The following is a 14,314-nucleotide window of genomic DNA, read 5'->3' as shown; positions in this document are numbered from 1 at the left end:
GGTTTGTACAAAGACTGGAGCCTGTTTCTGTCACCAAGGATGGACCGGTCAGAACTGCTCTTTACTGGCACCTATCACCATGACAACAGGAGTGTGGTCCCTGACCAGCACCGCTAAGACAACTGTGGCTCCCAGCACCACCACCACAATCACAGAGAAGCCCCCAGTGGTGGTTCCCTTGGTAACCCCTGATGATGCGGTCCCTGCTGTGTATGTTGGTAAGTCTATGTTTCCACAGGGATTAAAGATAACTGTTCCACATAAGCCATTGTCAGTTTTAGTCCCCTTTCATAAACTGTGAGTGTTGAAAAGTTGAGATAACTCTTCTATGTAAGCTTCTGGTAATTTTAGACATATATTCATTTCATTTACCATTGCTTTTGATGGCATCAGTTAAGGTAAAAATCTTCCACTAAGTGGCAAAGTATCTTCCTCGAAAATTATGAAATAGATGTCTTAAACTTCTCTAGTGTTACAGGAGTTTGAGCTCTAATTCTGCTTTGTATATAATTTTTTTTAACAGCAGAGGATGAAGGCCTAAGTACCCAGTGGTTGATGGTTATACTGGGAGGAGTTGTCCTCAGTCTCGTGTTGTTCCTTCTTTTAACCTTCCTCTGTTATAGGTATGTAATAAAAATGGGTAGAAATATTTAAGTACATCTAATTGTCACCAAGTCAGGTCACTTGAAAAGGTCAGTGCATATAGTCACTAGATAAAATCATTACATCATGTCATTTGGTAAGTTCATTATTCACATGAGAAGGTCACTGGATAAGGTCATGTGATAAGGTCACATGATAAGGTCATTACATCAGGTCACTTGTTGAGGTCAGATGATATACAACAAGCATTCTGAGAGTATTGCATTAGCAATACTAGTCCCCTACCGGCAAGTGTAATCTGGTTCCCGCTAAAAATTGAAAATGCCATAATTCCCTCAAAAATCAATGAAGCGGGGCGATGTGTGAACTTGATCTATAACTCATCAAGGTTAAGACATATACTAAAAATCAGCTCAATATCTGCAAGCGTTTAGAAAAAAATTGCGGAAAACCCTGAAAAATTGAAAAGGTCATAATTCCATCAAAAATCATTGAAGCGGAACAAAATGCAAACTCAATATGTAACTCATCAAGATACACTCACATACCAAAAATCAGCTCAATATCTGCAAGCGTTCAGAAAAAAAGTGCGGAAAACCAAGTGGGACAGACTGACAGACAGACAGAGGGACAGCTAGACAGACAGACGGACGACAGACTCAGAGGAAACCTATAGTCCCCTCCGGTTTCACCGGTAGGGGACTAATAACATAAATGTCAAGAACATGTTCATTGTTTACCCACAGAGGTAAAATGAAATAAATTCCCTGAAGCAATATATAAAAATATAGTAAAGATACATTAACTTTTAGTTAACTTAGAATTTTAATGACTCACCACACAAGTGTTTTTCTCATACTGTATATACATGATACATGTATATGTAATACCTTGATTACTGCTCTTTTAATTCTCAGGATCAAGCTTTTACCTACAGATTCCTGGACATTTTTTAAAAATAATTTTTGTATTTCTTTTTTTTAGTAAATCATTTTGATCCAAATTCAATCTCATTGACTTGTATACTGGAGTAATGAACCCTCAGGCTTCTGGAATTCATTGCGAGATGATTTATTGTAAAACTGTAAATCTTCTTTTTTCCACGGGGTCATAATTCTGGGCAATAAAATGTTCTCTTCAATCCATGGATAGAAATTTAGGCAGATTTCTAGATTTGCTATTGTACATTTTAAGTATGCTATGACAAATTTCTGGGTAGAATATGTGACTGTCTACATAGTGTAAATTAGGGATGGCAATCGATTACAGAATTGCTAATCGGTTAACCATAAGACGTTCCGACCGATTAACCGATTAATCGTATCAAAATACACATTTTCTTGACATTTCTTTTTCATGGAGCTTTACTCATTGTAAGATGTTAAAAACAATCTCTTTATCTTGATCAGGAAACTACATGTACATATATTTTATTTCAATTTCAATAGATAAGAAAAAATTATGAAAACCGTGAAACATGCCTGAGAAATCAGACATTGATAATTTTTTAGAGCAGATGTTACACATTCTGTATTGTCGCCATAATCAAAACTAAGTCTGAACTTTTACTTTTACTTACAATGTTTGTCTAATAATATAATTTGATGGATAACTGCAAAAGATAGACATAATAATTCAGAGTGCTCAACGGTGATTTATTTAACATCATTGAAGAATTACGGGACAGTCAGGGTAATGACATGTTGTTTGTACACTTATTAACACTTCACAAACTGACCAATTACCCTGCGATCTCAATCAGGAGAACAATAATTACCTCCAAATCAGCTTAAATAGATATGTGAAAATGCTAAATTATTAACGTTTATGTAGAAGTTTCCTTTTAAAAATGAAATGTAAGAAAATTTCGTTCAAATTTACATATATTTTAATTTTTTTTCCGACTAACCGATTACAGATTTTCTAACCGATTACCATCATTCTGACCGAGTAATCGGTTAACCAGTTGCAAATTGCCATCCCTAGTGTAAATTAATCCCACACAGAAAAAGTACGTCTGCAGTAACTAAATACATCAGTAACTCACTATCAGTTTATTGTCATTAATTAAGGAGGAAGACCCCAGTCAAACTGGGCGGAGCTAAGAAGGGTTTCTTTGGATTTAAAAAGAAGTTCAAGGGAGAGCACTCTGAAAACAAGACAAAGAACCTTAAATTTGGATCCATGCCTTCATACAAGTAAGACATCTTAGTAACTTTATTTGGGTTCTTGCTTGCCTACAAATAAATCATTGATGAATTTTTATATCCTTGCCCCTGTATTCTCAGATACGTGATTCATTTAGTTTATTGCTTATACCTGTATGTGCCTAGCAAATAGCTACATATAAAGTATATTGCTTTGGAACTAATTCATTTAATAAAAATTTTTTTTTTTTAAATTTACCATAAATTAATTTATGACTTTCCACTTTTGGGTGAAAAAAAATTGTCTCTTTTTTTTCTAAGTCTAAATGATAATGCAGAAAAGACGTCTTGGAAAAAAAATAAACAATTGTATGAATCTCTGTGGTTTTAATCAGGTCAGACGGATTCTTTGGTCGGAGGAAAAAGAAATCCTTGGCCAGTGAAGAGGAGAGTGATTTAGAATTACCTCCCCCTCCCATTATTGTGTGTGACCCGGACAGTGCGAGACCAGAACGTGGCATCCTCAAGAACCTCCAAGTGCGAGGCAGTTCTGATGAGCGACGGTCAAGCAGTTCCCAGACCGAGCGCTCTGAATCGACGTGTGACCACGACGACAGGGAAGCTTACGAAGAGGAAGACGACGCCGAGGCCACAGAGGTCAGGGACATTCTGAGTCGTCTCCATGCCAATGACCCCTATGACCCTGAGAAGTCCATGGAGATGTTGGATCAGTTGGCAGAGGAGACATCAAGCTTTGACTTTATCCTCCCCAACCCAGGACTAGGAAGTACCAGATCCGAGTCCCCTCGAAAGAATCAAACATATGATTTCCCAGTAAGTGGAGCCAAGAGGCCTACTTTGTGGAAGAACAGCCCCAAAGTCTCACCACCAAAGTCAAAGATTGTTCGTATGAATTTCAGTGAACTGATGCAGGAAATAGACAGGCACCGCACAGTGGAGTTATCTCCCTCTCCAGACGAACTCACCGTTCAAGTATCACCCACCACATCCGAAGAAATCAGGAGCTCTTCTACAGATGAGCGAGCATATAACACGGGTCAGAGTCCTCAGTCTGTAACCAGCGGCAGTACCCGAGACACATACCAGCCCTTCCCTCTCAGTCACTGGACCAAGCTTAGCTCCACCCCCCTGTACGACATCGACTCCTCTATGCCTAATATCCCACCACCAATGTCTCCTTTACATCTACGCAGCATCAACTTCTCCAACATAGGAGTGTTGAATCGAGACTTTAATGACACCCCGCTCGGCAGTCAGTTAGATGGCTGTTCAACTAATGGCACAGCTAACTCCCGTTGTGGATATGAGAAGAGCTCGGGGTATGGCAGTGAACACGATCCTGCTGAGAGGTTCAGCCTGGACGAGGCCTCGGGTCCAGGTTCTCGGGCCGCCTCTGCATCACCTCCAGCTTACAGTGCTGTGCTACGTAGCGGGCCTCACCAAATCAAATTACTTCCAGTTCGCCGACTTCACGAGGGTGGACTTGATGATCATCAGAGTCTTCAGCGTCTGCTACAGGAACTACCGAGGATTGACGCCGGGGCTTATGAACGTAGCCCCCTAGTCAACTCAGTACAGGAGGTCAGTAAAACAGGGGGAAGTGAGGGAAAATATATGAAGGAGGATGTGAACTTAACAAAGGAGGGAACACATGAAGGTAGCCCCCTCCTCACAAACTCTGATGTCTCCTATGTAGGTCAAAGTGACATCAGTGGGGGAATTAACATGGAGGAAAGCTTTCCTCTGATTGGCTACTCAGAAGACCTAGAGGAAAAACTAGGTCACCTCATCCAGAAAGAGACACTGGATATGGACACGGGATTACAGCATTGTGACAATCAGAAAGACTCAGATTCTCACCAGAAGGTGAAATCAAATGACCTTCAAGGCCAGATCAATGACCTTGACCTAGATAGTGCTCCCTGCATTGACTGCAGTCTAGAGTCAATTCCTCACACAATGAAACAGTGCAGAAAGGTCACAAGAGTTAAGGATGGAAAAAGACCAGATACTGTAAAGAACGACCCTACAGAATCTGTTACCATGACAACACAAATGTTACCTGTTTAGAAACGGAATGTTTAAGATTGACTGATTTTTGTGTTTTGTATTATTTGGATCTCATTTTTAATTTATTTTACATGTATGTGTTTTGTTTTTTATGTTGATCGACTGTTTATTTTTATTAGATCTGATATTTTTCATCAGATAGTTTATATTGCGTAGTTTGTTTTTGTCAGAATAGTGGACTTGTATTTGATAGATTTATGTAGAAAAATTTAATGCTAGTGGTTGTGAGACCAAATTTACTGTTGAATATTTTATTTTCATTAAAATTGTATGATTTTTAAGGTTGTTTGACCCCTGTTTTTTACGAAATTTTTTATCTTTTAAATATTTTAAGTTTGTGTGATGTTAAAGATCTGTGCAATATGTATACTACATTATAACATCAGCCTATATATATATATATATATATATATGTCATTGATCATTTTAACTAAATAGAACAGCTGATTTATTTACACATAGTTTACCTAAAAATATTTATAAGGGATTATTTATACTTATCCAAACTGTTCATATGTGTAATGGTTATTTTTTTGCAAACAAGTTAATATCTTGTGCTATTTACATTGGTGAAAAGTGTAGATAGGTTTAACCCTGTGTAACAGGTGCTTGCTATAGCTGTAGGAATCAATGTCTATTCTCTTTTTAAGTGTAAGAAAAGGTTGTACAGCCAGAAAATGCTTCATATATATCATGACTTATTTTAATTGTAATTAGCAATCATCAGTCAATAGAGAATTATCAGCTATTTATGTTAAAAAATCACTTATCATCTCTGTTTATCATCTATTTATCATCACTTCATTGAATATTAACTATTTACCTTTATACCTCCATGATCATCTCATGTGGCATTAATTCATGTCTGTATTGTCATGTGACATTAATACATGTCTGTATCATCATGTGACATTGATATATGTCTGTATCATCATGTGACATTGATATATGTCTGTATCATCATGTGACAATGATTCGTGTCTTATATATCATCTGTAAATATCTGTATCATCATATGGCATTGATTCATTCTGTAAATGTCTGTATCATTATGTTACATTAATTTATGTCTTGTCATTTATCATCACGTCTGTTCATCATGATACATTTATACACGTTGTCTGTAGATGTCTGTTCATGTATCATCTTTGGTTATTGATACATGCCTGTCTCATGTCATTTGTAAAGTTCTGTTTTATCACATTTCATTGATTCTTGCCTATATATCATCTGTAAAATTCTACATCATTGTGAGCCATTGATAATTGCTTCTATTTATCATTTGTAAAGTTCTGTATCATATCATGTCATTTGTATGTGCTTGTTGTATATCATCAGTAAAGATCATTGCTTGTCTCATTTGTAAATCTCTGTATCACCATGTTATTGAGACGCGTGTCATATATTGTTGTTGTTATACATTTGTTATAAGCTTTGTTTTAGGTTTAGTTTCTCTGAAGTACTTGTAGCTTTCACGACCTGTCTCTGTGTGGTGTTTTATTCAGGTGTATTTATAGAATAATAATATACAGTCTCTCTTTTTCCTTTTCATGATGTTTATTTCTACGAATCAGTGATCATCAGAACTCATGCTGTGGTAAAATGTCTATTACCTACTGTTTGTCTGGAACATTTTCTTTGATACTTCTCGTACAGTTTTGGTCCAATTTCAAAAAATCTTGGTACTAAAGAAGACTACAACAACAGACAGCATGATTTCTTTTATTGGATTTTGATTTTCTTAAATGGTGTTGCCATGGTTACTAAATATAGAAATTATTTTTTATTTGGTAATTTTTTTTACAGAATGTTTCGGTAAAACTTGGTACACTAGTAGACAAGACCAAACACACCATAAACTTCAGGATGCATCTTTTCTGTAAATGTTAAACTGAAAATAAATGTTTCCAGTACGGACTTAACCTTTCTCTTCCTGTATTATTAGTATACAAACCAGTAGAGGTACAGTCTCTTTAGAGACCTCTGGGTTTTATCTGCAACAGATTTTTATTATTTAAAAAATTAATCTTTTATCATAATAGTCTTCTTCCATTTTTCCAATACATTTTTACCTTAGGTTAGCATCATAAGAATAGGTCTCAGTGTGTGTTATTGTTACAAAAACCTCATCTAGATAGCTCACACCGACTTTTAATTACTGGATCTTTATGACCTCTTTATCATGTTTTGTGTGAGAGACTTTGGTGCTTAATTTGTGTTGCATGATAACTGTATATGTTTGTCTAATCAGAAATATCACCATGATCACAGTAGTATTTATTACATTAATACAGTGTATTAGATTAAGTGAAATATCATAATACAGTGTATTAGATAAAGTGAAATATCACAATACAGTGTATTAGATCACGTGAAATATTACAATACAGTGTATTTGATTAAGTGAATTATCACAATACAGTCTATTAGATTAAGTGAATTATCCAGAAGAGATAGAACCCCTATCAGATGAATTGTAAAAGGTCATCACCACACTTACGTTGTAGTATCACATTAATGTCGATTACATGTATTCAGTGGTAAGCTTGTTAGGCTGGTGGTGCTATTACAATAAGTGGAACCCTTATAACATGCTGGGAAAAAGTTACCACCTAATGTAAAGAATATTTCACTGTACATATATTGAAAAGAGATTCCTCTTAACGTGACATAGGTACCAATGTGATAGGACTATACTATCTAGTCTAATCAGATTTTCTTAGTTTACAATAGACCATTTCACTATAGATGATCTTTTCCGAATAAATATATCAAAGGATCAAAGGAAATATAAAGCTGTCTCAGTGCTGTATGTTACATTGTGTTGTTCTATTTTTAGCATTATGACATCAGTCTTAATTTGATTGGTTGATATTTTTAGAGGACGTTGTCTCTGATGTAGACCATGACAAACTAAGCTGAATTAAATTGTTTGGGAAAATTTTTTAAAATGATACAAATACTTATAAATCATGTAGGTAAAATACATCGTAGGACAGAGAAGTTGAAGTATAAAGTATCTGCTCAAAGTTTAAATAAACAACGTACCATAGCTCTATTGAGGGCTTTAGCTTTAAATGTGAAGAGAATTTTTATTTCATTCTCTGTCATCAAACTTTCTTTATAACTGATAAAAGAATAGAGTAGTTTGGCTATGAATACCCATTTGTTGTACATATATCTAATTATATTATTAAGCTGTGTAATTATTTGCCTTATGATATGTGTGTCTGGGTGATAGAACTATTAGAGTTACTGAGTACCACAGCCTTTTGTACTTTATTACCACGAGCACGGAATCACACTGTAACACTCTGATGCTGAGATCAATAAACTTGCCAAATTTATGTTCTTGTTTTATTCTTATTGCAATAGAATATTAAATTCATACATGTAGGTCACAGTTGAAAACAAATTCATAATTGTTCTCTTTCTGAAAAATTAATAATAATCTTTACATCCTGGTTCTGTAAAAGAAACCTGTATGAGGCGCCGTTTTGGTATTTACTGCCAAAAAGTGATATCACCTATTCGAATAGGTGATATCACCTATTCAATTGGTGATATCACCTATTCGAATAAGTGATATCACCTATTCAGCTTCTGAATAGGTGATATCACCTATTCGAATAGGTGATATCACCTATTCGAATAAGTGATATCACCTATTCGAATAGGTGATATCACCTATTTGATTTGAATTGGTGATATCACCTATTTGAATAGGTGATATCACTTATTCGAATAGGTGATATCACCAATTCGAATAGGTGATATCACCCATTCAAATAGGTGATATCACTTATTCATTTTGAATAGGTGATATCACTTATTCGAATAGGTGATATCACCTATTCAAATCAAATAGGTGATATCACCTATTCGAATAGGTGATATCACTTATTCGAATAGGTGATATCACCTATTCAAATTATTTATGAAATAACAACAGCTCCCAAGACTATAGCCTTTAATTCTCATTTACTTTCACTTTCGTTTTATAACTTGCCATTCTTGCAGACAATGGATTACAGCTTCGCATTTAGTTTTAAGCACCCCAGTAGAATTTGTTGTTTTTTTTGCTCACAAATTATATTTATTACACTTATCTATCATGTATACTATAGGAAAATTCAAAGGGTCTGTAAGTCTCGTTGACTTTCACTTTCGTTTTATAACTCCCGGGTACCTGAGCGTTCTTGGAGACAATGGATTACTTAAGTTGTAAGCATCGCAGTGGAATTATTAAACTTGTAGTTTGTTTTGATCCCCGATTGTTGCAAAGAAGAGGAGAAAGTGGATTGATAGATGCAGGTAAATAGCGTTTAATTGCTTTATTTTTTCATTACATAACGTAAACACAAGCTATTCCGAGGGGGCCAAGATTAGCCAACATACTTAAGCAAAAAGGGAAAATTAAATCGTTTTTATGCTAAAATCGTCTGTATTCAAAAGGTACGCTTATCTACAGATTGGTTTCATAAATTTAAAGCATTGACTTAGCTTACAGTGGTATAGGACAGGTATACATGAGTTTGGGATATGAAATGCGATGTCATTGAAAGCAAATAAAAAAAAAACAGATGTACCCAAATGCATCGACCATGGGAATACAAAGTTGAATACCACGTCTATAACATATGATCTTTGTAGAAAACACATTCTTTTTTTTAAATTTAATTACTACAATAAATAAAAATGGTCAGCTCATTCTGTAGGCTATAAGCTACCCTGTCTATTCGGAAATAAAAATGGTCACACACACTCAAAAAATAATCATTTTTTATTCTACAAAGAAGAAGGCATTTTTTCATTTACACATACAAACTGTATTAACCGCCAAGATTCATGACCCCCCCCCCCCCCCCCTTTGCCAATACTCCTACAATTATGAGACAGACTTTTTTTCTTGAAATAGGCATTTTTCTCCATTTGTCATTATATATTACAGGGCTGCACAAGGTACTGAAAAAGGGACAGTGCTTTGAGTGAATGTGTTATCCAGTTATCCATGTATCTGCAAATGAAGCAGATCCCCCAGTTATACTCATGGAGAGTGTGACAACTTCCAACTTCCAAGTTGTTAATGACAGAACTCCATTTAAATCAGGTACAAGTTAAAGTTTAGGCTGCACAATTCTTTATTACAATATTCAAAACTTAATAATTCTGGATCAAGTTCACACAAGCTCACATTCCATGGTTACTTACAGCACCATTATGCTAGATAAATTTGTTATGATACACTTTCATGTTAAATAGTCAAATTTGATTGGTTTAAAAAACATTTGTTAACAAGTACTGTTACCATACTGTATGCCAAACATTACATCCCAATGGTTGAAAATGCATGACTACGGGTAACAGTATATACAGTAATAAAAAATGTTAACTGTGCAGAATGTTTGCACATTCGTTTCACCTTGATGTTTTCTTTAAAATGCATTTTATGACAAGAAAAATATTACCTGTTTATTTTGGGTGATGTAAAATTCTTACCCCTTAAAAACCATTGCTGACCGAGGCGAGGTCAGCAATGGTTTTTGTGGTATAACAATTTCACGTTATCCTACTAAACATGTAATATTTTATGTTATATGTACTTCTACATGTATTTGTAAATGTTAATGACTGTGAAAAACATAAATATTTATAAATTAGTAAAATCAATTTAATACACTATAAATACACAAAAGGACAAATTTGTACATAATTCTCTATGATTAGGTTAATTAGTTTATATAAAGGATGTAAATGGGCATGATATATCATTGTTAATATTCAAGAAAGTGTTAACTGTTTTTCTTGTAGATGCTCCTTTCCATCTGATGTTTTCCAGGTTTTTGTGAAAAGTTTTCTTAAAAATTGCACCATTCAACCACAAATACTATGCCAGTGGAACTGTGATATCAATCAACTGCTTATGACACTGTTAATTGGCAGAGAAATTATTTTTTTTTATTTGGGACAAGCAATCTGTTTCAAACATTTTATGCCTGCAAATTGGTACATGTACTTCATGAAATGCTTGAAGGATGCTAAAGGCTACTGAAATTCCAAGCCAGATGAAATTCAAAAGGATTGATACAAAAGTCATTTGAAGTTTTCTATTCTTAGTGATGAGTGTTTTTCAGGATGCCCTCTGATATCATAGCTACAACTGGTCACTGTCCTTTGTTAGTTACACATGCAGACATCTTATTAAGGCAGTGATATTAGTAGCTCGAAGTGAATGCTTTATTGTTTTCCTCAGATTTATAACCTGGATTGATCTCTGATACAGTAATTTAAAGCCATGTCTTTTCACTGTCACAAAGTACTGAAATAAAAATAATTTTGATGAAAATATTTTTTTTAATTCATATCATTAAATTTTTAAGTTACAGAAATTCAAATTAATTAGCTATTGGTAAAAAGAAATCTTTAATTGATGAGCAACCCTTTGCATTGTCAGATCCTTTTCTGAAAGGACCATTTACCTTTAACAATGTCAGGACAGGTGAGGCAACTGGCTGGTCTTCATGCTGGAAGTGTGTGTTAACTCTGTAATCTTTTTAAACAAAACCATCCAGTGATGTCCTAAGATTGCCAGATGAGCAGACATATACCTGTATTTAAGAAAGATTCTGTAACATGACATAGAATTTTTGCACAGCTTGACACACAACTGATGGTAACTTAGGTGCCTGCAAAATAATAAATCTGGCACATATTTATTTATTTGATACAAATCAGAACAAAATTTGTCCTTTTACAGAACAAATTATTTTCATTACAAAGAAAAGAGAAATGCATATGTACTGTGTTAATACATATAACCTGTATTATTGGATATTTTCACCCCATTCTAATTTTTAAAATATTCACTCTTTCTCCCTTGAAAACACTTTTGCCCATTTTAAATTTGATAAGACACATTTGTGTTTAAAAGATATATGCTGCCTTCTTCGAATTTGTCCCATTTTAAATTCACCTACTTGTAAGGAGGGCAGAATGAAGAAAAATAAAACTGGGGCGAAAAATTTCCAGAACAAAGTACCATTACTTGCCTGCCTGTTGTACTATAACTCCTCCAGCCTTACAATATTCTATAATCATTGCTTTCATGCAATACCCCCCACTGGATTGATGGTCTCTTTTCCAAATTATATGCACTTTCTAAAAAGAATGAATTTGTCGATTTATAAAATTTAGTATTACAAGTTAATAAAAACAGTAAAACAATGTTAACAACATTTATATGCAAATGAACCTCTGTATAAATCACTAATAAATGATTGACAACTAGTATAGAATATATCGAATACCCTTAATTTTGCATTTGGAAACTCAGCATTAAGGCCAAACAAAAAAACGTGTCGTTCCGGTTACACCTCCAAAAAAATAGGGTAGGTAGGGATTTTTTTTTTTTTTTTTTTTTTTTGTACAAAATGATTTTCTAAATTTTTCTAAATAATACCTATTTCTTTTCGTTAGCATAAGTGAACTATTTTATGTGTAGAGTGTTAGATATGTTTTCTCTTAAGCATATGGATTATAGATATGTGCTTTAATGTGTGAATAAAATGTCTTGGGTATTTAAACAGTTGTTTGCTGATTCTATTCATTCGAGTTCATACTCATCTAGAAAATACAATGTTTGAAGAAAATCAGCATGAACAAATTGAATTATTTAACTGTTATTTGGATATTATATTTTCTTTTTTTAGAATGTTAAGTGTTTACGAAGATGATATGTGCTATCCTTGTTTTTAAAGGATGATATTAATTTCAGAATTGTATATTATAAGTAAAATTAATGGATATCTTAAGCATTATACATTAAATCTGAAATATAGATCATGATTTCTCCATCAGAATCTGCTGTGGAAGTCTTTATACAGGTATATAAAATCTAAAATTGTACATTATAGAATGCGAAAAAACAGAAATATTTTGTGAAGAGCTGAGTATATAACTCATAACTAATAAATGTTTTGTTTATTTTGAATTCAGTCTTTTCCAACTATGGTTCAGAAAAGAAATGTTTTATTTGTGGATGAACAGAGTGAAGGAGAAAATAAGTGGCATTTCGATGTGGCATTAAATATACTAGTCAACATTGGCAGGGGGCACCCTAGTTATGAATATGAAACAAATATTTTTAAATCAAAAATAATGAAAACACAATCTTTTCTTTTTGTAAAAAATGAAGTCCAAGGTGAACATCCTTTTTTTAAAATCAGTGTTTATAAATGAAATTAATTAATTACTTTTATCCAGAATAGTTCTTATTTTACTTAATAATAAATTCTGAACTATAAACTAGAAAACGGACATGAGAGTTCTGCTAAGAGCTGTCAGAGGAAAAGAATGTGACACCTATACTTTGTACAGTAATGTTTAAAACAAAATAAATCACCTAAGCAAGATGAAATAGAATCATTCAAATTTGTCAGAATTACAAATATTTAATATTATTAAAATTTTAAATCCTTTCATGAAACCTTTTTGCCTCATTGAAGACTTCATACTTCCAAGCTCATTTCTCATATATATTGGTAACACCTTCCATTTTAACTTGATCAATTCCATTTGATCAAAAGCTCTGTATGGTTGTTAAGTACAAAAAAGACAACTGAAATCTATGCATACTTTAAACACTTTATTTTCCATTTCTTACCAAATGCTTATTAAAGAAACCATTATATATCTGGCATGTCTTAACAACTGTTTGTTAAGAACACGAAAAATAAGCTGAAGGAATTCTTAAGTAATTGCTTGTTAAATAAAATTAAGTAAAACTGTTACACTTTTATACAGAGTTTTAACAACTGTTTGTTAAGACTACCCAAAGAATTCCACAAGATGTATTCTTAACAACTGGTTGTTAGAAATGCAAAGGAAGACAAACAGAATAAAGTCTTAACAACTGCTTGTTAAGAATACCAAAAGAATTTCACAAGATATATTCTTAACAACTGGTTGTTAGAAATGGAAAGGAAGTCAAACGGAATAAAGTCTTAACAACTGCTTGTTAAGAATACCAAAAGAATTTCTCAAGATATATTCTTAACAACTGGTTGTTAGGAATGGAGAGGAAGTCAAACGGAATAAAGTCTTAACAACTGCTTGTTAAGAATACCAAAAGAATTTTACAAGGTATATTCTTAACAACTGGTTGTTAGGAATGGAGAGGAAGTCAAACGGAATAAAGTCTTAACAACTGCTTGTTAAGAATACCAAAAGATTTTCACAAGATATATTCTTAACAACTGGTTGTTAGAAATGGAAAGGAAGTCACACGGAATAAAGTCTTAACAACTGCTTGTAAAGAATACCAAAAGAATTTCACAAGATATATTCTTAACAACTGGTTGTTAGAAATGGAAAGGAAGTCAAACGGAATAAACTCTTAACAACTACTTGTTAAGGATGCTAGAAGTAGGTCCATGGAATCCTTTTAAAATTTGCTAGAAAACCGGGATAAAAAT

The 14,314-nt window shown here is 33.6% G+C and overlaps 1 protein-coding gene and 1 long non-coding RNA gene across 2 annotated transcripts in view; both read left to right on the top strand.

Moving 5' to 3' along the window:
- Positions 1-5,870, top strand: part of LOC133176146 (disintegrin and metalloproteinase domain-containing protein unc-71-like) — a 29,991-nt gene extending 24,121 nt beyond the window's left edge. The window contains exons 22-25 of the mRNA XM_061311302.1: positions 2-218; positions 524-623; positions 2,676-2,801; positions 3,146-5,870. Coding sequence (XP_061167286.1) covers positions 2-218; positions 524-623; positions 2,676-2,801; positions 3,146-4,841 — 2,139 coding nt within the window. The 3' untranslated portion in view covers positions 4,842-5,870. The remainder of the gene's footprint in view (position 1; positions 219-523; positions 624-2,675; positions 2,802-3,145) is intronic.
- A 3,052-nt stretch (positions 5,871-8,922) lies between these two features.
- LOC133176144 (uncharacterized) lies at positions 8,923-11,157 on the top strand. The gene is made up of 3 exons (XR_009719391.1): positions 8,923-9,155; positions 9,793-9,951; positions 10,653-11,157. It is a non-coding gene; the product is annotated as an uncharacterized LOC133176144 (long non-coding RNA).
- Positions 11,158-14,314: the final 3,157 nt, after the last annotated feature.

The sequence above is a fragment of the Saccostrea echinata genome, unplaced genomic scaffold (assembly GCF_033153115.1).
Source record: "Saccostrea echinata isolate AGI-Se365-2 ecotype Australia unplaced genomic scaffold, CSIRO_AGI_Sech_v1 ptg000068l, whole genome shotgun sequence".
Taxonomy (NCBI): Eukaryota; Metazoa; Mollusca; class Bivalvia; order Ostreida; family Ostreidae; genus Saccostrea; species Saccostrea echinata.
Note: the sequence above shows the minus strand (reverse complement) of the source record. Positions and strands in the feature narration are given on the sequence as shown.